The sequence below is a fragment of the Strix aluco genome, chromosome 11 (genome assembly GCF_031877795.1).
Source record: "Strix aluco isolate bStrAlu1 chromosome 11, bStrAlu1.hap1, whole genome shotgun sequence".
In the NCBI taxonomy this organism is placed as follows: domain Eukaryota; kingdom Metazoa; phylum Chordata; class Aves; order Strigiformes; family Strigidae; genus Strix; species Strix aluco.
Window position 1 is genome coordinate 12944341 of NC_133941.1, and position 16056 is coordinate 12960396.

Here is a 16056-nt window from a genome sequence, read left to right on the forward strand (position 1 = left end):
GCAGAAATCCTATGACAAAAACCCTTAATCTGCAACTCTCACATTTTTACCACTTAATTCCCTTGGAGGTTTTTACCTCGGGAGTACTGTGAATTAACCTGACAGTTTAAATACCTGTGCGTACGTTTCCTATTGCAATAAGAATGCAGGATGAGAATATGAAAGTTAGAATTATTCTGTATGTGTCATTTGGACAATATACACCCAATTCCTTGGGCATCTATTATTGCTAAGGCATGAAAAATGATGTGTGCCTCTGCCTGCCATGAGGTCCTCTGCCAGGATCGAAACACTTTTATTCAAGCTCATAAGCTTGGATGTAAACGGAAGCTAATGTGACTAGAGTAGTCGGGTGGCTGGGATGGACCACCCTGCTGCTACAGTAAGAGCTTGTACTCCGATGTCAAATGCTGCCCGGTGTGGACTTGAGCAAAACAAAGCAAATAAGAAAATAATACACGTTGACCTATTTTGGTGTCTGGGAGCACATATTAGTCAATTGGTAATAGTGTCACTTTCCTTGAAGAAACACTAGCGGTTTAAAATCAGAATTTCCATCAACATGTCTGAATTGTATTATCTGGGCCTTGGTCCGGCTGCATCTTACTTTTCTGCCTTTTTTATTTGCCCTTGATCTACTTTCAACAGCTCTAGCCCTTTCTGTTCCTAATGCTGCTTCAGAGAGTGCTTTCTGATGCCAGTCTCTCCTGCTGCTGTTTTATTGAAAGTATCATAGCTACCATACTGTAGATGAAATATTTTGGGTTTAATCATTGACATTTACCATTTATCTATAATTCTTGCTTACCATTTATCCACAATTCCTTTGTGCCAGAGATGACACAAGGGTTAACAGGGTATCACATCACCGGCTCCATTTGGAAAAGCTCTTCCACCACCCTGGCTGTAAGAGCAGCTCTCCAGCTAGCTTGGGCTAACTGCACAGTGGCTGAGCACTGCATGCTCACGAGAATTGGCGTGTTGAAAAAGGAGCTCTGTTACTTCCTTTCACCAGTGAACAGCAGAGAAACTAAGAGCTGACCTCCCAAAAGTAACAGAAAACTCTGTATCACAAAAGCGACCTGAAATCTGCCCTCCCAAATTCCAAACTGTTTCCTTTCTCCACCCTAGGTCCTCTTTTCTTTAAAAAACCCATGGAAATTACATACTTTGAAGCTGTACATTCCAATAGAGGCTTTTTTCCCTTGCTATTGAGAGCCTGGCCACAGCTGTCTCTCTGTCCAAAGATGCTCAGTTCAGCTGTAATCATTATCGACTATAATAAGATTTTTGGCTTCTCCATCCAGGCAATAGAGATTGCATGACCCGCACAATAGGTGTAATTATTGTCAGGGTGGGTTGCTGAGCTAGCAGCCTTCCCAGTAATTTTAGCCTTTTTTCCAAGCACTTAAATCATGTAGGTCACAATGACTTAATATTAAATACTGATTTTTTTTAATGATAGTTTTACAACAATGTATCACCTGTTCTGGAAGGGGTGTGGGGGTGTGTGTGTGTCTTTTTTTTCCCCTGGATACAAGGATTCTTTAGTATAGATAGACTCTTAACTACAGAAATGTTACTGTCATGGATGCCAGGTCTGAGATCCTTTTACTTGTATCTCTCTCCATGCCTGAGGGGGTGGTCATTTTGCTGGTGGAGCTGTGGTATCTGGGGATAAGCGCCTGTAAGCATTCCTCTGTCCTGATTTAAAATGCTCTTAAAGTTACTTACTGGTGCAGTAATGAGAAATCAGGTGATGTTGGGGAATATTGCTCTGCCTGCCTGTCTGCTGGCGTCTGCTCCTTGGGGCTGTATTTGCAATCCTCTTGTGAGAGAGCCCACATATTTTGAGTGAAAGCAATGGAGAGCTATGAACGATTGCAAAGGATCTTCACAGCATCTTCAGATGTGTCTAAATAATGGCTCCATCCAGCATGCGAAGGCCCTTTGGTCTCGACACAATAAAATACATCTTCTCGTGTTCTGCTGTGACAAAGTGGGAGCCTCTTGAAAGGACACCGTGGAGGGAATGCATGAATTTTCAAGTGACAAATCTTGGAGATTTCTAACAGTCTGTGGGTTGGTTTGTTGTTTTTGGTTTTGGGTTTTTTTTTTTTTTTTCTTTTCTCTCAATGAATTCTCCAAAGTTGCCGATGTCCTTATTTAAGAAGAGAAATCAGTGTCTCATGGGAGATTCAAAGTAGCTTGGCTTGGCATGATGGAGTGCCAGGGAGGGCACAGATACTTTCCAGGAGCAGCTAATAACTTTAAATTCTCCTTAGGCATGATGCCAGGATGGAGAGATTTTTCCTCAGCGGAGACACAAGGATGGCTTCCCCTCGGTTTCCAGTTGTCTGCGGGCACCCTGCACTTGGGAGATGCCTTGGCTCTGTGTGCGTGGAGCAAGAGCCTCGGCTGAGAGGGTTGTGCTTTTAACCACTGTGTAATCCCTGCCAAGGGGGGCATTTCAGGAAAGCTAGGTAACTCTGCTCATGGATTTGAGACGATTCCATCTGATTTTATCTGGGGAAAATAAAAAGAGCATTTAAAAATATTTAAACTTTTTGAACTTACTAGCAGTGAGACTTTCCTTCCTCATTTAAAAATGAAGTTTACTTTTAAAAATTGGTACAGTTTTCTTCTAAAGAAAAAAATCAGGTTGCAGTAATTTCAGGCTGTAATAATTGTAAAACAAAAAGAAAAATTCTATGTGAGTCAGAGAACAACTTGGGGGTTTTTATTCTGGTTTATTCTTTTTCAGCCTTTCCTTTTCACCATTTTATTTCTTCCCACTGAAACCTATCTTTTTTTCCCCAGAGTTTTTGGATCAGCTAAGAGACCGGGCCTGACTTAAGACAACCTCTGTGTCTCAGCTCCTCTACATCTAAAATAAGGAAAAAATGATCCTGACTTTGTAAAGTGCTTAGAGATCTGCAGAAGAGCCATATTTTGCAGTTTTCAAGCCACATACTTGGTCTTTATGGATGTTTAGTGGTTTTCCTCCAGGTGTTTGTATGCCTGCCTTGCCGTGCTTTGGGGTGATGATGTTACCCTTTGGCAGGCTGCGGGCAGACAGTGTGTGCCAATGGTGGATTAGCCGCCTCCTCTGTGCTCTTTCCCTGAGAACACCTTCTCTATTACTTCATTGAGCGGTACTTTAAAATCTGTATTTAAAGTATATCTGTGAATATCTCTTTTGTCCTGCTGTCTTTTAATTAACTCATCCCTGCTGCTGTTTCCTGTTACGCATTTCTGATACTTTATTAATTAACATACTGTGCAGTATACTGAGGAAGTTGGTATCTAAGGTGTCATAAAAGATGAAAGTGTTTATTACTGAGAAACAAAATAATGAAGGCAAAAGTTGTGTTTTCATCTGCCAATAATGAGAAGAATGTCACTGGAGATGGGATTCCCCCCGCCCCCCCAAAAAACAAGCTATAGAACTGTAACATGTGAAGTGTTCTAAAAGTGAATATTTCTTTGGTATGGATGTATTTATCACTGTTACTGTGTTGATGCCATTTTTGCAATGTTTTCTCTGTGTGTATGAGAAGTCCAGTTCACAGACATGTACTTTATCGTGAGGCTTCAGTTGCTTGAGCTGCTCCCTCCCATTTGGTGATGGGCATTTGAATGAGAAAGGATATTCTTGAACCATCTTTGCTTTGCCAATATCTCAGTTCTTTTCCTGTTCCTATTCCAGATAAGTTCTTTCAGTGGAAGCATTTTCCCTCAATATCCCTCAACTGGCAAAATTAAAAAGAATCTCAGCTCTTCACTGAGATAAAGTTTGTCTAATACATTGTCAACACCACTTGCCTTTCAGCCTGTTGTTGTTTTTTTTTAATCAGTTTAAACTTGTTCTCAGGTTGTTGTTTGTTTATGTTTTTTTTAAATCCCTCTACTGACTGGTTTATTTGTTTATTTTGCTTTTCTATGATACTGGTTTTGCCCATCTGTTTAATCCCTGACCCTACACAGGCATGCAGACTGTGTGCATCGCAATGAGTGCTCTGCAAAAAAATAATTATATGAATCCCTCAGGAAGCTTGACATGAAGATTAAGTGCTCCGTAAGGGCAGTGATCCAATTGGAGAGTTTCTCTTCCTCCCAGGCTCCCCTTCCAGCCATGTGTATTTCCCACTGCCTTTCCTGTGCTCTCCAGTGACAGAGTCCTTTTCTTCTTTCTTCTTTCTTAAACAGGTGGGCTCTGCATTGCTCAGTCCCTGAAAATCCCCCAGGATCGCAAGGACAAGACCATCGACTTTGATAAAATTATCAAGCAGCTCCTAGAAACTCCCAATGCCAGGGCCATCGTTATTTTTGCCAATGATGAGGACATAAAGTAAGGATGACTGAGGGAATGAATTCATTTGTACTTGATAGCTATGTAGAAAAGAGAAAGCAAATAAGTATATGAATAATGAAGTGGAAATGTCTGTTGGTAAGAACAATGCGGGGATGTGGAGTGTGTGCTGTGGAGGGTAGCACCAGACATGGAGGTGCTGCTGCTGCTGCGCTGGCTCCTGTCGTGCCCCAGACTGTGCATTGCAGTAGTGGGGGTACAGGAATGTTGATGGAGGTCTGGAAGCTTTTCCAGGTGTAGGGTTACTCATGCATTGGGTGGCAGACCAGACCTAACCTCTCAAAGAGGCATTAAGAAGATGCCCCTCGCTGCAAGCTCATACTACTATGTATTATTCATTAATTCTGAGTCTATTCTGTGGCAAATAATGGTTGCTACTGATAAAATGGCTTGGATGTTCAGGGTTAAACTATGTAAGGTGCTCAAGGTTTAACCATATACCATTTGCTTGTAAAATAAAGTGTATTTAAAAAATGTGACTCTCATTTCTCACTTGCCCATGTTACATCTTCTCTCTCCAGAATTTTAAATTAGCTTAAAATTGTGATGGCATTGTCAACTGCTGAGAGGCTCAGTTCTACAAAATGAGACACAAAGAAGTTAGGGTAAAGTTTCAGTAAAGTCAATGGCAAAACTTTCAGTTTTAGTGGAATCAGGATTTCAGTCTTAGGCTACAGAGTGAATTAAAGGAAAGGTTCGATCTGTGCTGCATGGATCAGGATACATGTGTTGTGAAATTCCTGCGCTCTGTTGGTTACAAGGATATGCTATTTTCTGTTCATTCTGCAGTTGCAACATGCTTTTCCCAAGCAGTTATATGTTCAAATGAAATTAATTTGTGAACAAAATATTCTTTTCCACAGGCAAATCCTTGCAGCCGCTAAGAGGGCAGATCAAGTGGGCCATTTCCTATGGGTGGGCTCGGATACGTGGGGCTCCAAGGTGAGCCCATTACTTCAGCAGGAGGATGTCGCTGAGGGAGCCATCACCATCCTGCCCAAGCGAGCAACCATAGAGGGTAAGAGCTCACTTCTGCTTGACTCTCTCTCCTGCTTCCTGAAATGCTGGTAGTACAAAAGTGATCTCCCATATTTTTCTCTCATATGTGTTTTGGGAATAAATGTGTACAGACGGGGTAAGATACAAACAGTATAAAGTACATTGAGGAAGTCTTCATCTCCTGAAACGTTCCTAAATGCCTGTGTTCCGCATCTGAGAAGCTACCAGCAGTTATTTATTAAATACACAATTGCAGAGCTTATATTAAGCTGTGTTAATATGACAGGGCCTTTATCACTTAAAACAAAGTAAACCAAAAAGTTCTTAACATATCATGAATATACGTAGGAAGAGAAAATCTTTTGCAATTTATGTATCATCTCTGAAGCAGTGGGTAAGTTTTCTACTGAAGAAGTAAAAATTCATTTTTAAATCAGCAGTTTCTGTTTAAACTTAGCTTAACTTTTATTTCATTCAGATCAAGCACTATATTTATTTATACCTATTGCTTGTGTGCTTCACAAATATATGTACTTGTACATATGCATGTGTATATAAAAATTAGGGGACACTTTTTTAACATAATCCCTATGTTTCTCAACATTTCTTTTCTTTCCTGAAGGGTTTGTTGTCTGATTTTCCTCATTTTGTTACCCCTTTTGTCTGTATAGATGCTTAACTATCCAAATGGCTTCCTCTGGGCAAACCAAACTCGCTGAGTAGAGTCCGTGTTCTCTATAATATGAAAAGAGAAGTTCTTTACAAGGGAAGTAAAGAAAACAAACTCCTCAGCTGGCACATGGCTTTGTGTCAGGCAGGGTCTCCAAAGAGTCCTTGAACATGTTGCCCACATTAAAATGGGCTCTAGTGTCTTCACTCACAGGAAAACCAAATATTTGCATTCATTTTTACTGTGTCTACACCTCATTAGTTATTCTTCTCAGGTATATAATATGCTTCATCCTTTTACATTTTTTAAACCCTGGAGGCATTTTTGCATGTTACTTCTCCGTAAGTACGTAGTTGATAGACAATGAAGTGTTTTGTTTCTGAAAACCAGGATATTTTAATAATCTTTTCATACTGTCTGTATTCATCCCTGAGGGTTTCTGACAGAGAAACAAAAAGTCTGCCAACAGTACACAGAAATAAAAACTTTCCAAGTTGGTTTGTTTTAAATTTTTTTCCTTCTATATTACACATTAAACACATTGGACATAATGGGAAACATGAGGTTTGCTTTTGGACACAATAAGTGGCAATAACAGAGTGGGAGCATTCAGGTATAGAAAGCCAGTTAAATAACAGTTACAAATACCAGTGTATCTTCAAAAAAAAATGTCCATTGAACCCACAAGTATCATCTTATGTACTAAATATATTAGACTATTTCCTAAAAGTTGGCTAGTTGCAGTTTGCGCTTGTAGTCACGTAGTTTGTATGCTTACTTGTTTGTGATGCTTAAATTACGTTTTGCCTATATAGATAATTGTGTTCATTCTTCAGAAGCAGCTGCCATCCAGCAGGATATATATTTTGAGGCCTGTGAGTTGCGTGTTACTTTCTGGAAAGGGAAAAGCACTCAGCCAGAAGTAGATTCTGTACTTGGTATGAAAGGAGAGGCAGAGCAAAGTGTCCCAGAATAGCACTTGCACCATCAATAGCAAATGTTTCCTGGCTGCTCTGTGACCGCTCAGAAAGGTTCAGGCTGGTTCTTACCTTTTGCAATCCCGTTCATCCATCCCTAATTGCCATCTGTACCTGCCATCTGCTTACTCCTGTTTGGAGGAAGAGTAAAGGGGTGGTTAAGAGCACAGAGCAAATTCCCATTCTCCTGGAGCAGTTTTCCAGAACTCAACATTTCCTCTTTCAGACTGATTCCCTTTCTGTTTCATCCACTGTGAGAAACACCCAGTGAAATCTGTAACTTACAGAAGTAAGTAATCCTTAAGTATTAGCATTTCTTTGTGTAGTGGGGCTGTTACCCGCATGGATTGTCTGCCATTCTTGCATTTGGACTGCTGTATGTTGTTTTGTTTTTCTTTTTGTTGTAGTAATTTCATTTGGTTATGAATCCAAGAGAACTGGAAACAGACATTTTAATGCTATTCTTTTATCATCCAGCAATGAACATCTGCTTCCTAAAATGTAGTAATGCATTTCTTTTGATGAACACATAAAATAAATTAAATAAGAAGCCTTGATTTTCCCTATAAATTGATGGAAACAAACCAAATTAGCAGAATGGAACCCAGTTTGCCCTGAAGGACTGTGTCTTGAGCAGTATCCCAGCCTAGCAGTCTCCTCTGTGTGTGGTGGTGTGCAGTGCTGCCGCCTGCCCCTGCAGCTCACGGGCTCTGGGTCAAGGCAACAGTTAAGCACGAGCTTAATTCCCACTGGGTTTGGTGAGAACTTCTTTAGTAATCATGAATGAGGGCCTTACCCTTGTTTTACTCAAGAGCATCTTCTTTTTTTTATGCTTTCCTTTCATCACTGTGTTAAATAGCATTTGTAATATGTTAGAAAAAGATTCCTAACAAACTTCAATGGAAGCAGAGAGCACTGCAGCTCCCATAACTGAACCTGAAATATGTGATACCGCTAGCCCCTTCTCACGCTTCAGGGAAAATGTTAGGCTAATAAGCCAAGAAATGTTAAACTGCATTGAAAATTAATGTGCCTGCATCTTCAAGTGTATATGGTAACTTTGGATTATCAGATTTTTTTTATGTCTGTAAAGCTATTGGTCATACAAGTCATAAACTGAAGCAGTCATATAGAAAAAGACATTTTTTCAAATAGCTCTTCTCCCCGAACCATGACTTTTCAATTCGAAATACAGATGTGAAACGCAGGTGTGCTGCTATGTTTACACCTATCTACATATATAGCATTTGAAGTTCCCATTTTTGGTAACAGTGGGAATATCCCATCAGCCTCCAACTCCAGAGGGAGTCTAAAGCACTCAGTTCCTTGTAGAATCAGGCCCCAGATACACAGTTATTTGTCTTCATACTTGATGTCACTCTTGGGACAAAATTTTCCTTGCCATAGTCCCATGGGGTGATTTAGGAAATCATTACATGAACTGAATTCATTCATCTTAAGTCAGTCTTGATATAACCCAATTGTGTTTGATGTAATTATGCTGAAAGGATGAAGTCACATCTTATTTACATAATTGTAGTAGTTGGTGAGCCAGGGGAAGTGCACACAGAACTAGTAATCCCTTCATGAAAACGTGTTTGAAACAAGATCCAGAGCCAACTTAACCAAGTATCAATGAAGTTGAATGGCTTTGCGAAGTTTTCAGGGCAAAAGAGCATAATGTATTTATTTTTAGAACAAATATGGCAGCAGAATATTGTCTTCTGGTTACTGTTACTTTGAACTCTTCCAAAACAAGGTTGTGATGGTGTGTCCTTGTGCTCACAGATGGTTACTAAAACTTCAGCCCAGTTCTAAAACCCAGCGTATGCTCAGAGGAACAAGTACAGTGTGCTGCATTGCAGAACTGCAAGTGCCTGTGCTTATGTGTGTAAGAGTTTTCAGTCATATGCCTTATTTTGAATAGTCTTTTATTCAGAGTATATCCTTGTAACATTCTTGTGAAAAGGTGTAATATAACCGCGGAGTGAGTGTTAGCACTAGAAGATGAGAAAAAAGTAAACCCTTTAAACAACAAACAAAAGATGTATTTTGTAAATAAAGTTCTAATGGGATGTACTATTATTAGTAGTACTATTATATTCATTTCACAATAATACAGAAATGATGAACATCTGTGGCTCTGCATGCATCCGACATTCATTAAAACAGCAACACAACAGAAAAAAAATCTCCAGAAAGTCATTCTTCTCCAAAATGCATTTGGTGGGGTTTTACCTACTGCTGCTTTGTTCCCCAGAAACCCTTATTCTTCTTCATTCACCAGAATAAAAAAGTAAACTTTGCACATGGGGGAGATTCCCGGATCAGTTTGGTGTTGAAAAACAGAAAGTGTCCAGCTAACCACGGAAGGGTGAAATGCCGTGAAGAGGAGCAAGTGTGAGCTACAGGAGGATTTTGGGCAAGCCAAAGCAAGCTGTTCTGGAGTAATGATGTGATCAAGATTGTGGAGGAAATGGGAGATGTTGAGGCAGGTATAACAAGTTCCCAAAATTTCAGGTGCCAGAGGGAAAATGGAAGCACTGTGGAAAATGAAAAGAAAGGTTGAGACTTCAAAAAAACCACTGTTTTGTTCTTGCAGTTCAGCTGAGGTACTTGCCTTCAGACTAGCAAATTACTGACGTGGTTGTCTTTTCCTTAGGCAGTGATAGTCTAAGAGAAAATTGTTCATTTGTCACATTTTTCATTTACAGTCCCAGAAGCTTTGTAGACCATCCAAACCAGCAAGAAACAAAGTATGAAAACACTCCCTGGATTCTCATGGGTTGGACCATCATTCCAGCTGCGGACTTCCCCAAATGATGGCTGGGATGAACTGCAACCCTATTTCTTTGTAGATGGAAATGAACTCCTTCCACACTAATCTTTTTAATCACAAACTGACCTTTAAGTATTCCACTTTACCTCTTCATGTTTCAGTAGATTTAATAAGCTTCAGAGCATTTCCTCCTCTTGTTATCACTACGGTACCCAAATCTAATTATACATCTTAACTGCCTGCGGTAGCTCTCTTTATGACACCATATAGATGTATATAAGAGTTACCTGGATGACCCTCTGACTAAAGATGATAATACTACCGGTCCAGACATCCATTAAAGTTCTCCCTAGCAGGCAGATTCAAAGTCAGGAGTTCCTAAATTCTTTCCCTGGAGGAAAAGCAGATCTTTCTGCCAGTGATAAGAAGACATCTGTGGCATGAGAGATGGAAAAGCCTGATCTTTTTGGAGCAGGTTTGTAGAGTACTTGCTGAATTCAACACGGAAAGCTGTTAGTGCACATCCAGGAGATATTCAAGTCCGAGGAATGGAGTCAGGTAGCTGGTCTTGGGTTTCAGAATGTGTCTTTTCCCTTTTTGTTCTTTTCCTTCTAATTTTTTCTTCTAGTCTAAGCAATATCTGCACTTCAGATTTTAACTTTGCTTATATCAGCCTGTAGTATCTATTCAGATTAAAAATGACTCATTAAACTCCTTGACGAGTGGAGCAGTAGATGCACGGCAGGTAAAACAGTAACATTCAGGGTGTTGGTTGTGCCCCTGAAAGGTGGTTACAGCTCTCTGAGTGGCAGCCCAGCAACATATTTTTATCAAATGCAGTGTCACAGCTGAAATGAGGAAATAAGCAGCTTTATTCCTGCAAAAATATTCCTGCTGTGCAACTCTTAAGATTTATCCTTTCACTGTTGGTCCCATGCAGAGCTGGGTGAGGTGCTCAGAGATGCCCAGGCATCGCAGTCAAGGTGGCATCCCTGGGCATCCTCTCCAAGCTCAAACCTCTCACTCAAGGTGTAGCCCGGGAAGAACTAATACCTGGTAAGTCCTTGCTAATACCTCTTAGTATCTTGTTAACCCCCCCATACAAAGTAATGAAAACTAGTGTTTCCAAGAGACAATATTAATTTTGGATGCTCTTTTGCAATCTACCCACTCTGATACATTGAGGTTTGCAGGATCTGTAGAAAATATGGGACATTTTCTTCTTAGGAAATACGAATCATAAAGTCCTAGAGAAAGAACTAGAACAGAGATAAGTAATTTCTGAAAATCCTAGCCATATTTTTAAACAGTCCAAATGCCTCCAGTAGCTCTTACAAAGTTTCAAATATAAATAAATATAATTTCCATGAATGAAAAATGACTCTCTATTCAGAGATATCTTAGAAATTGTTTTCCTCTTAACCTCAGCTGTAAAGAAGATCAACAACTATCTATTTACGTCTTGCCTTCTGTTGTTCCTATGCCTCTTTTCTGTGTGAAAATTTACAAATTGGACTGTTATACTGTGGTTCATGTTGTTAGCATCCATGCTACTGACGTAGCACTTTCAGATATCTGGTTCTTCCTCTAATTTTTTTTTCTTTTAAAATACTCTTCCTTATCTTTCTTATTTTTATGTGATCTGTTCTCATGGACACCAGCTCACAGCGAAATGTAACCAAAGAGAGGAACATCTGTAAGAGAAATACAGAGGCTAATATGTGTGTGTATATATATATATATATGATGTTTATTATTTTGAAAGTCTGGTAAAATGCTTTGCCAATGATGAAAAAAATATTCTTTATGGTCTGAGTTCAGAATTTGATGCAGCTAAACAGTGGGATTCAACTAGATTTAAGTCTAATGATTCAATTCCAGCAAGCTATGGATGTGGCCGAGGTTTGCAATCTTGTGAAGTGCTCAGCTATGAGGTTAAAGGGTGGATCAAATTCAGCACAAGGAAGTGAATAGCTATTTAAAAAAACAGAAGCATTGCAGGTGCTGTAAAACAACATAACTGTCCTTGAATTTTTCAGTTGTTTGTCTTCGAAATAGATGGTGAATCGTGTTTTTAATGTTTTGGTTTTATTTCCAACAAGAGCTTAATTTGCTTCTTTTTTGTTTGGGCTGTGTCAGACCAGGAAATAAACAATGAAAGAATAGTGATTTAAAAAAAAATTAGAATTAAATTATATCTCACTATTTAGTGGCTCTCAAATATTTTACCTTCGCATCTCCAGTCTAGCAAAGCAAAGGAGCTCAGGGTTCATCTTCCTCTGTGCTAGAGACGGTGTTGAATTTTATCCAACATTAATAACTACGGGCATGCTGTTCTGCATCTGGCTATGGCTGCATTTACCCCAGGATGTTTCTCTGGGAAAGATGTGCTTTGTGCAGCTCTTACCCACCTCCTCCCTGCACAGAAGCTGTCTTATATCTTGTAATAATTGTAAAATAGTCTGGTTCAGATTTTTTTTTTTTTTTGGTTTACAGCCTGGTTCAGAGTCTTTTACAGTGCTCTGTTGTTCTCAAGCCTTTTCTCTGTGTCCCTGGGGTGCGAGTGTGTGATTTTAAGAGAGTGAGATGGAAAGAGGTGGCTCGGGGGGTTTGGTTCATCCTGGGCTGTGGGGGCCAGGGGATTGCTGCAGCCTCACTATAGCAGAGCCTGTGGACTCCGAAAGCCCGAGGGGACGCCCATCATCAGGACACAGAAGAAGTAGCATGGACCATCACTCCCAGAATTTACTCGTTCTTCCCATTACCTCCCTCGGATTTTCCTCTCCTCTCCTTGTCACTGCCCATCTGACCCGTTTTACTTCCTGTACTGCCAGAAAGTCTCCAGCATCAGCGGGTTTGTTCTTCCTTGGCACCTCCAGGTCGGTGTTTGAGAGTGGTGGGACCAGCTCAGCAACCTCCCCTTCCCTGCATTGCCAGTGGAGGGCACCGATGCCTGGGAGGGGACATATGAGTGTGTTCATCCTCTTTCTGGGGGTTTAAATAGTGTAATTACAATCAACAACAATCAGGAGATATATTTCACGGCTGTTTTGTGTCAGTAGTTTGACAGAACAACTTTGGTTTGGACACTATTTCTTATAAGCAAAGTTTGCACGAAGGACTGTATATATAAATATTTATTTGCATTTTTTCCCCCATGAGTAAATTGTCTTTAGCAGCTTTGGAATGAAAATGCTAAGGGTGTTGTGTGCTCATGTTATTAAGTAAGTAACTACAGAAATGTATCATCTGTTAAGATAGGTTCGTTATTTCATCCAGTACATTTTGTCAAAAAGATGCTTTTAAATGGCACTTCATATTCCTTATAGAGAACGTGCTCGCTGGCCATGTGGAGGTGAAGAATTTACCATTTCATTCTGTATCAATCATGCAGTGTTTAAAGTCATTCTACACACAAACTTGTTGGGAATGTATCTTTCCCAATGCTGATGAAGCCGTTAATTGAATTTAAATTAATACTGTGGTTACCTGGGAATCCAAGACACACTGGCAGCCGTGAAAAGTTTATTGTGTATCGATTCCAGCCTGTTGTAAAGCCACTCTGGGAGTTAAGATTAGCTTTGATTCCTCCTGGCTTAGTGCTGAATCTCATTGTGTCTTGCCTGTGTACATACAGACTCATGCTACAAAAGTGCAGCGTGCAAGGACAGACGGACGGACAGATGTGTGCAACAGGCTGGGCTGGGCACTGCCAAAGTGAACGTGCTTTATCTGGGATGCTTAGTGAGTCAGGTATCACGCCTCACTTGTCTTACACGCTCTCTCGTGGGCTGCCAGTTTGAAGCTTCATGATGAGAAGTGTTGTGTGATTAAATGTTGGCTTAAATACCACAGCGCGGTAATGCCCGGTCTCCTGAGATTGATCGATATGGCAATGCTGGAGAGTACCATGCCCAGAAAACCACCTGTACCCCGGGCTGCATCAAGAGAAGTGTGGCCAGCAGGTCGAGAGAGGGGATTCTCCCCCTCTACTCCGCTCTCATGAGACACCCCCTGCAGTGCTGTGACCAGCTCTGGGGGCACCAACATCAGAAGGACACAGACCTGCTCGAGGGGGTCCAGAGGAGGCCACGAAGATGATGGGGGGACTGGAGCACCTCCCTTGTGCGGACAGGCTGAGAGAGTTGGGGGTGTTCAGCCTGGAGAAGAGAAGGCTCTGGGGAGACCTTAGAGCGGCCTCCCAGTACTTAAAGGGGCTACAGGAAAGGGGGGAGGGACTCTTTATCAGGGGTGTAGGGATAGGACGAGGGGTAACAGTTTTAAACTGACAGAGAGTAGAGTTAGATTAGATATAAGGAAGAAATTCTTTCCTGTGAGGGTGGTGAGACACTGGCACAGGTTGCCCAGAGAAGCTGTGGCTGCCCCCTCCCTGGAAGAGTTCAAGGCCAGGTTGGACAGGGCTTTGGGCAACCTGGGCTAGTGAAAGTGTCCCTGCCTGTGGCAGGGGGGTGGGAACTAAGGGGTCTTTAAGGTCCCTTCCAACCCAAACCAGTCTGCGATTCAATGATTCTATGATTTCCCTGACTGTAGGCAGCAGTTGTATGTTCACTGTGTTGTCGCAGTAGCAATACAGTGCTTAACTTTAAAGGGTTGAAGCAAAGGCTTTGGGATGAGGTTTAGTAAGTTCAAAGAGACAGTAGCTTAGGGGTAGCATTATTTTTTAATAGACAGATATAGAGAAGTTAAGAAACACAATTTTTTAAAGTTTCAAATTAATGTTATTTTTGTAGTTTTCTTTTAAACGAGGTCATTGAAGCCTCTGGGTTTCTTTTCTTTTGTTTAAGATTCCCTGTAAGTGTTGGTCCCTGAGAAATACAGTCTCAGCTGTGATCTCTGTGTTGCCACAGCCTCAAAGCCAGTGCCCATAGCGCTCCAGACCTGACCTCCCGTGAGGCAATGCGCTTAGAAAAAGCACATACCATTGCAACTCGAAATGTAAACTTCTACATCATTTCAGTGTGGTATTTTGCTGAAGTTACACAGCTGGCTATTTGGTGGTGTTCAGTTATTGGAGTTCTTCTGGGATTTCTTAGACAGTTTGAAGGTGTGATCTTTTCGGAGTATTAAAAAGAGTTATCTACCACTGCTCAGTGCAAGACACAGCTCATAACCACAACAGCATTAACAAGAAATTTTATGGCAAATGGGGTTTGAACCAGTACCTTTTCAAATGGTGTTGCTGCTTCATAGCAAAGAAATTAGGTAGAAAGCTCTAATTGGACCGTAAAGAACTGTTGCATAATAAAAATTCAGGGAGTTTTCTCTTTTGCCCCTTGAAGTGAAATAAACTGCTTGCCCAACCTACAACAGACCTGGCTTGCTTCAAAGTTGAAGTACTTCTCTGACTGGAGCCAGCTGTTAGTCATTCTGTGGGCATATGTATGTCTCTATATTTCTGTATTTTGTGTATTGCTCCCAGGGCTTATGTTGGCATTTTCTCTTTGATGTTCATATTTAACTGTTATCTCAGGACACTGGAGATTGTGTGGGTGGTTGTTTTGAGAGAGGGAGACGTGTACACACAGAAATTAGAATGGTTGATGCTGTAAGAAGAGATAATTCACAGAATAATATTTAGCTATTGGTCACTGTTCAGATATATCATCAGTGGTCTTTGTTTTGGAATACCCTGAATTGCATCTTCTGAAGAACAATGTTCCTCTCAGTGATCTAACACTGAAGTTGCCTGAGCTGTCTGTTGGACACGTTTGGGTAGAGTATTTTCACCCAGAAAGGAAGATTTTTATTTTTAGAAAGCCTGCATTCTTTGTGTGCCAGCTCCTGATCTGCATGTGATCAGGTAGGAACCTCCAAGCTTTCCTCCGCAGGTTTGCTCTGTGCAGAAGGCGTTGATGGGTACCCATGATTGGAGAGGCTTCACGGGGGAGCGTTTCTTCCTCCGCACAGCAGCCAGCCATATGCTGCTTTCCAGCATTTTTGCAAGGCAGCAGAGCCAAGGGCAGCTTGGGCTGGCAACCAAGCTTACCATCCTTGCGAGGGGTGTTCAACACATGGAGAGCACACAGCAAGCACATGAAGAAGGCGAATGATGGTTTCCTCTACAGCCCTCCAGATTAGGAAATCCTAGTGTTTTCTAGTGCTGTTAGTCCTTGCCTCTGTGCAGAGTTTCAAGCCTCATTTGTTGATAGGAATTCATTTTCTGTTTGTTAGTAAAATTGGCAGGATTTCCAGGATCTCGGGAGTGATGAAGCTCCAGGGACCTCAGCGGACCTCGCAT

The 16056-nt window shown here is 41.1% G+C and overlaps 1 protein-coding gene across 3 annotated transcripts in view; it reads left to right on the forward strand.

The window, feature by feature from the left end:
- GRM7 (glutamate metabotropic receptor 7) overlaps positions 1-16056 on the forward strand; it is a 309081-nt gene that overhangs the window by 159266 nt on the left and 133759 nt on the right. For all 3 annotated transcript variants that reach the window (XM_074836095.1, XM_074836097.1, XM_074836096.1), the window contains exons 3-4: positions 4210-4351; positions 5236-5390. In XM_074836095.1, coding sequence (XP_074692196.1) covers positions 4210-4351; positions 5236-5390 — 297 coding nt within the window. The remainder of the gene's footprint in view (positions 1-4209; positions 4352-5235; positions 5391-16056) is intronic.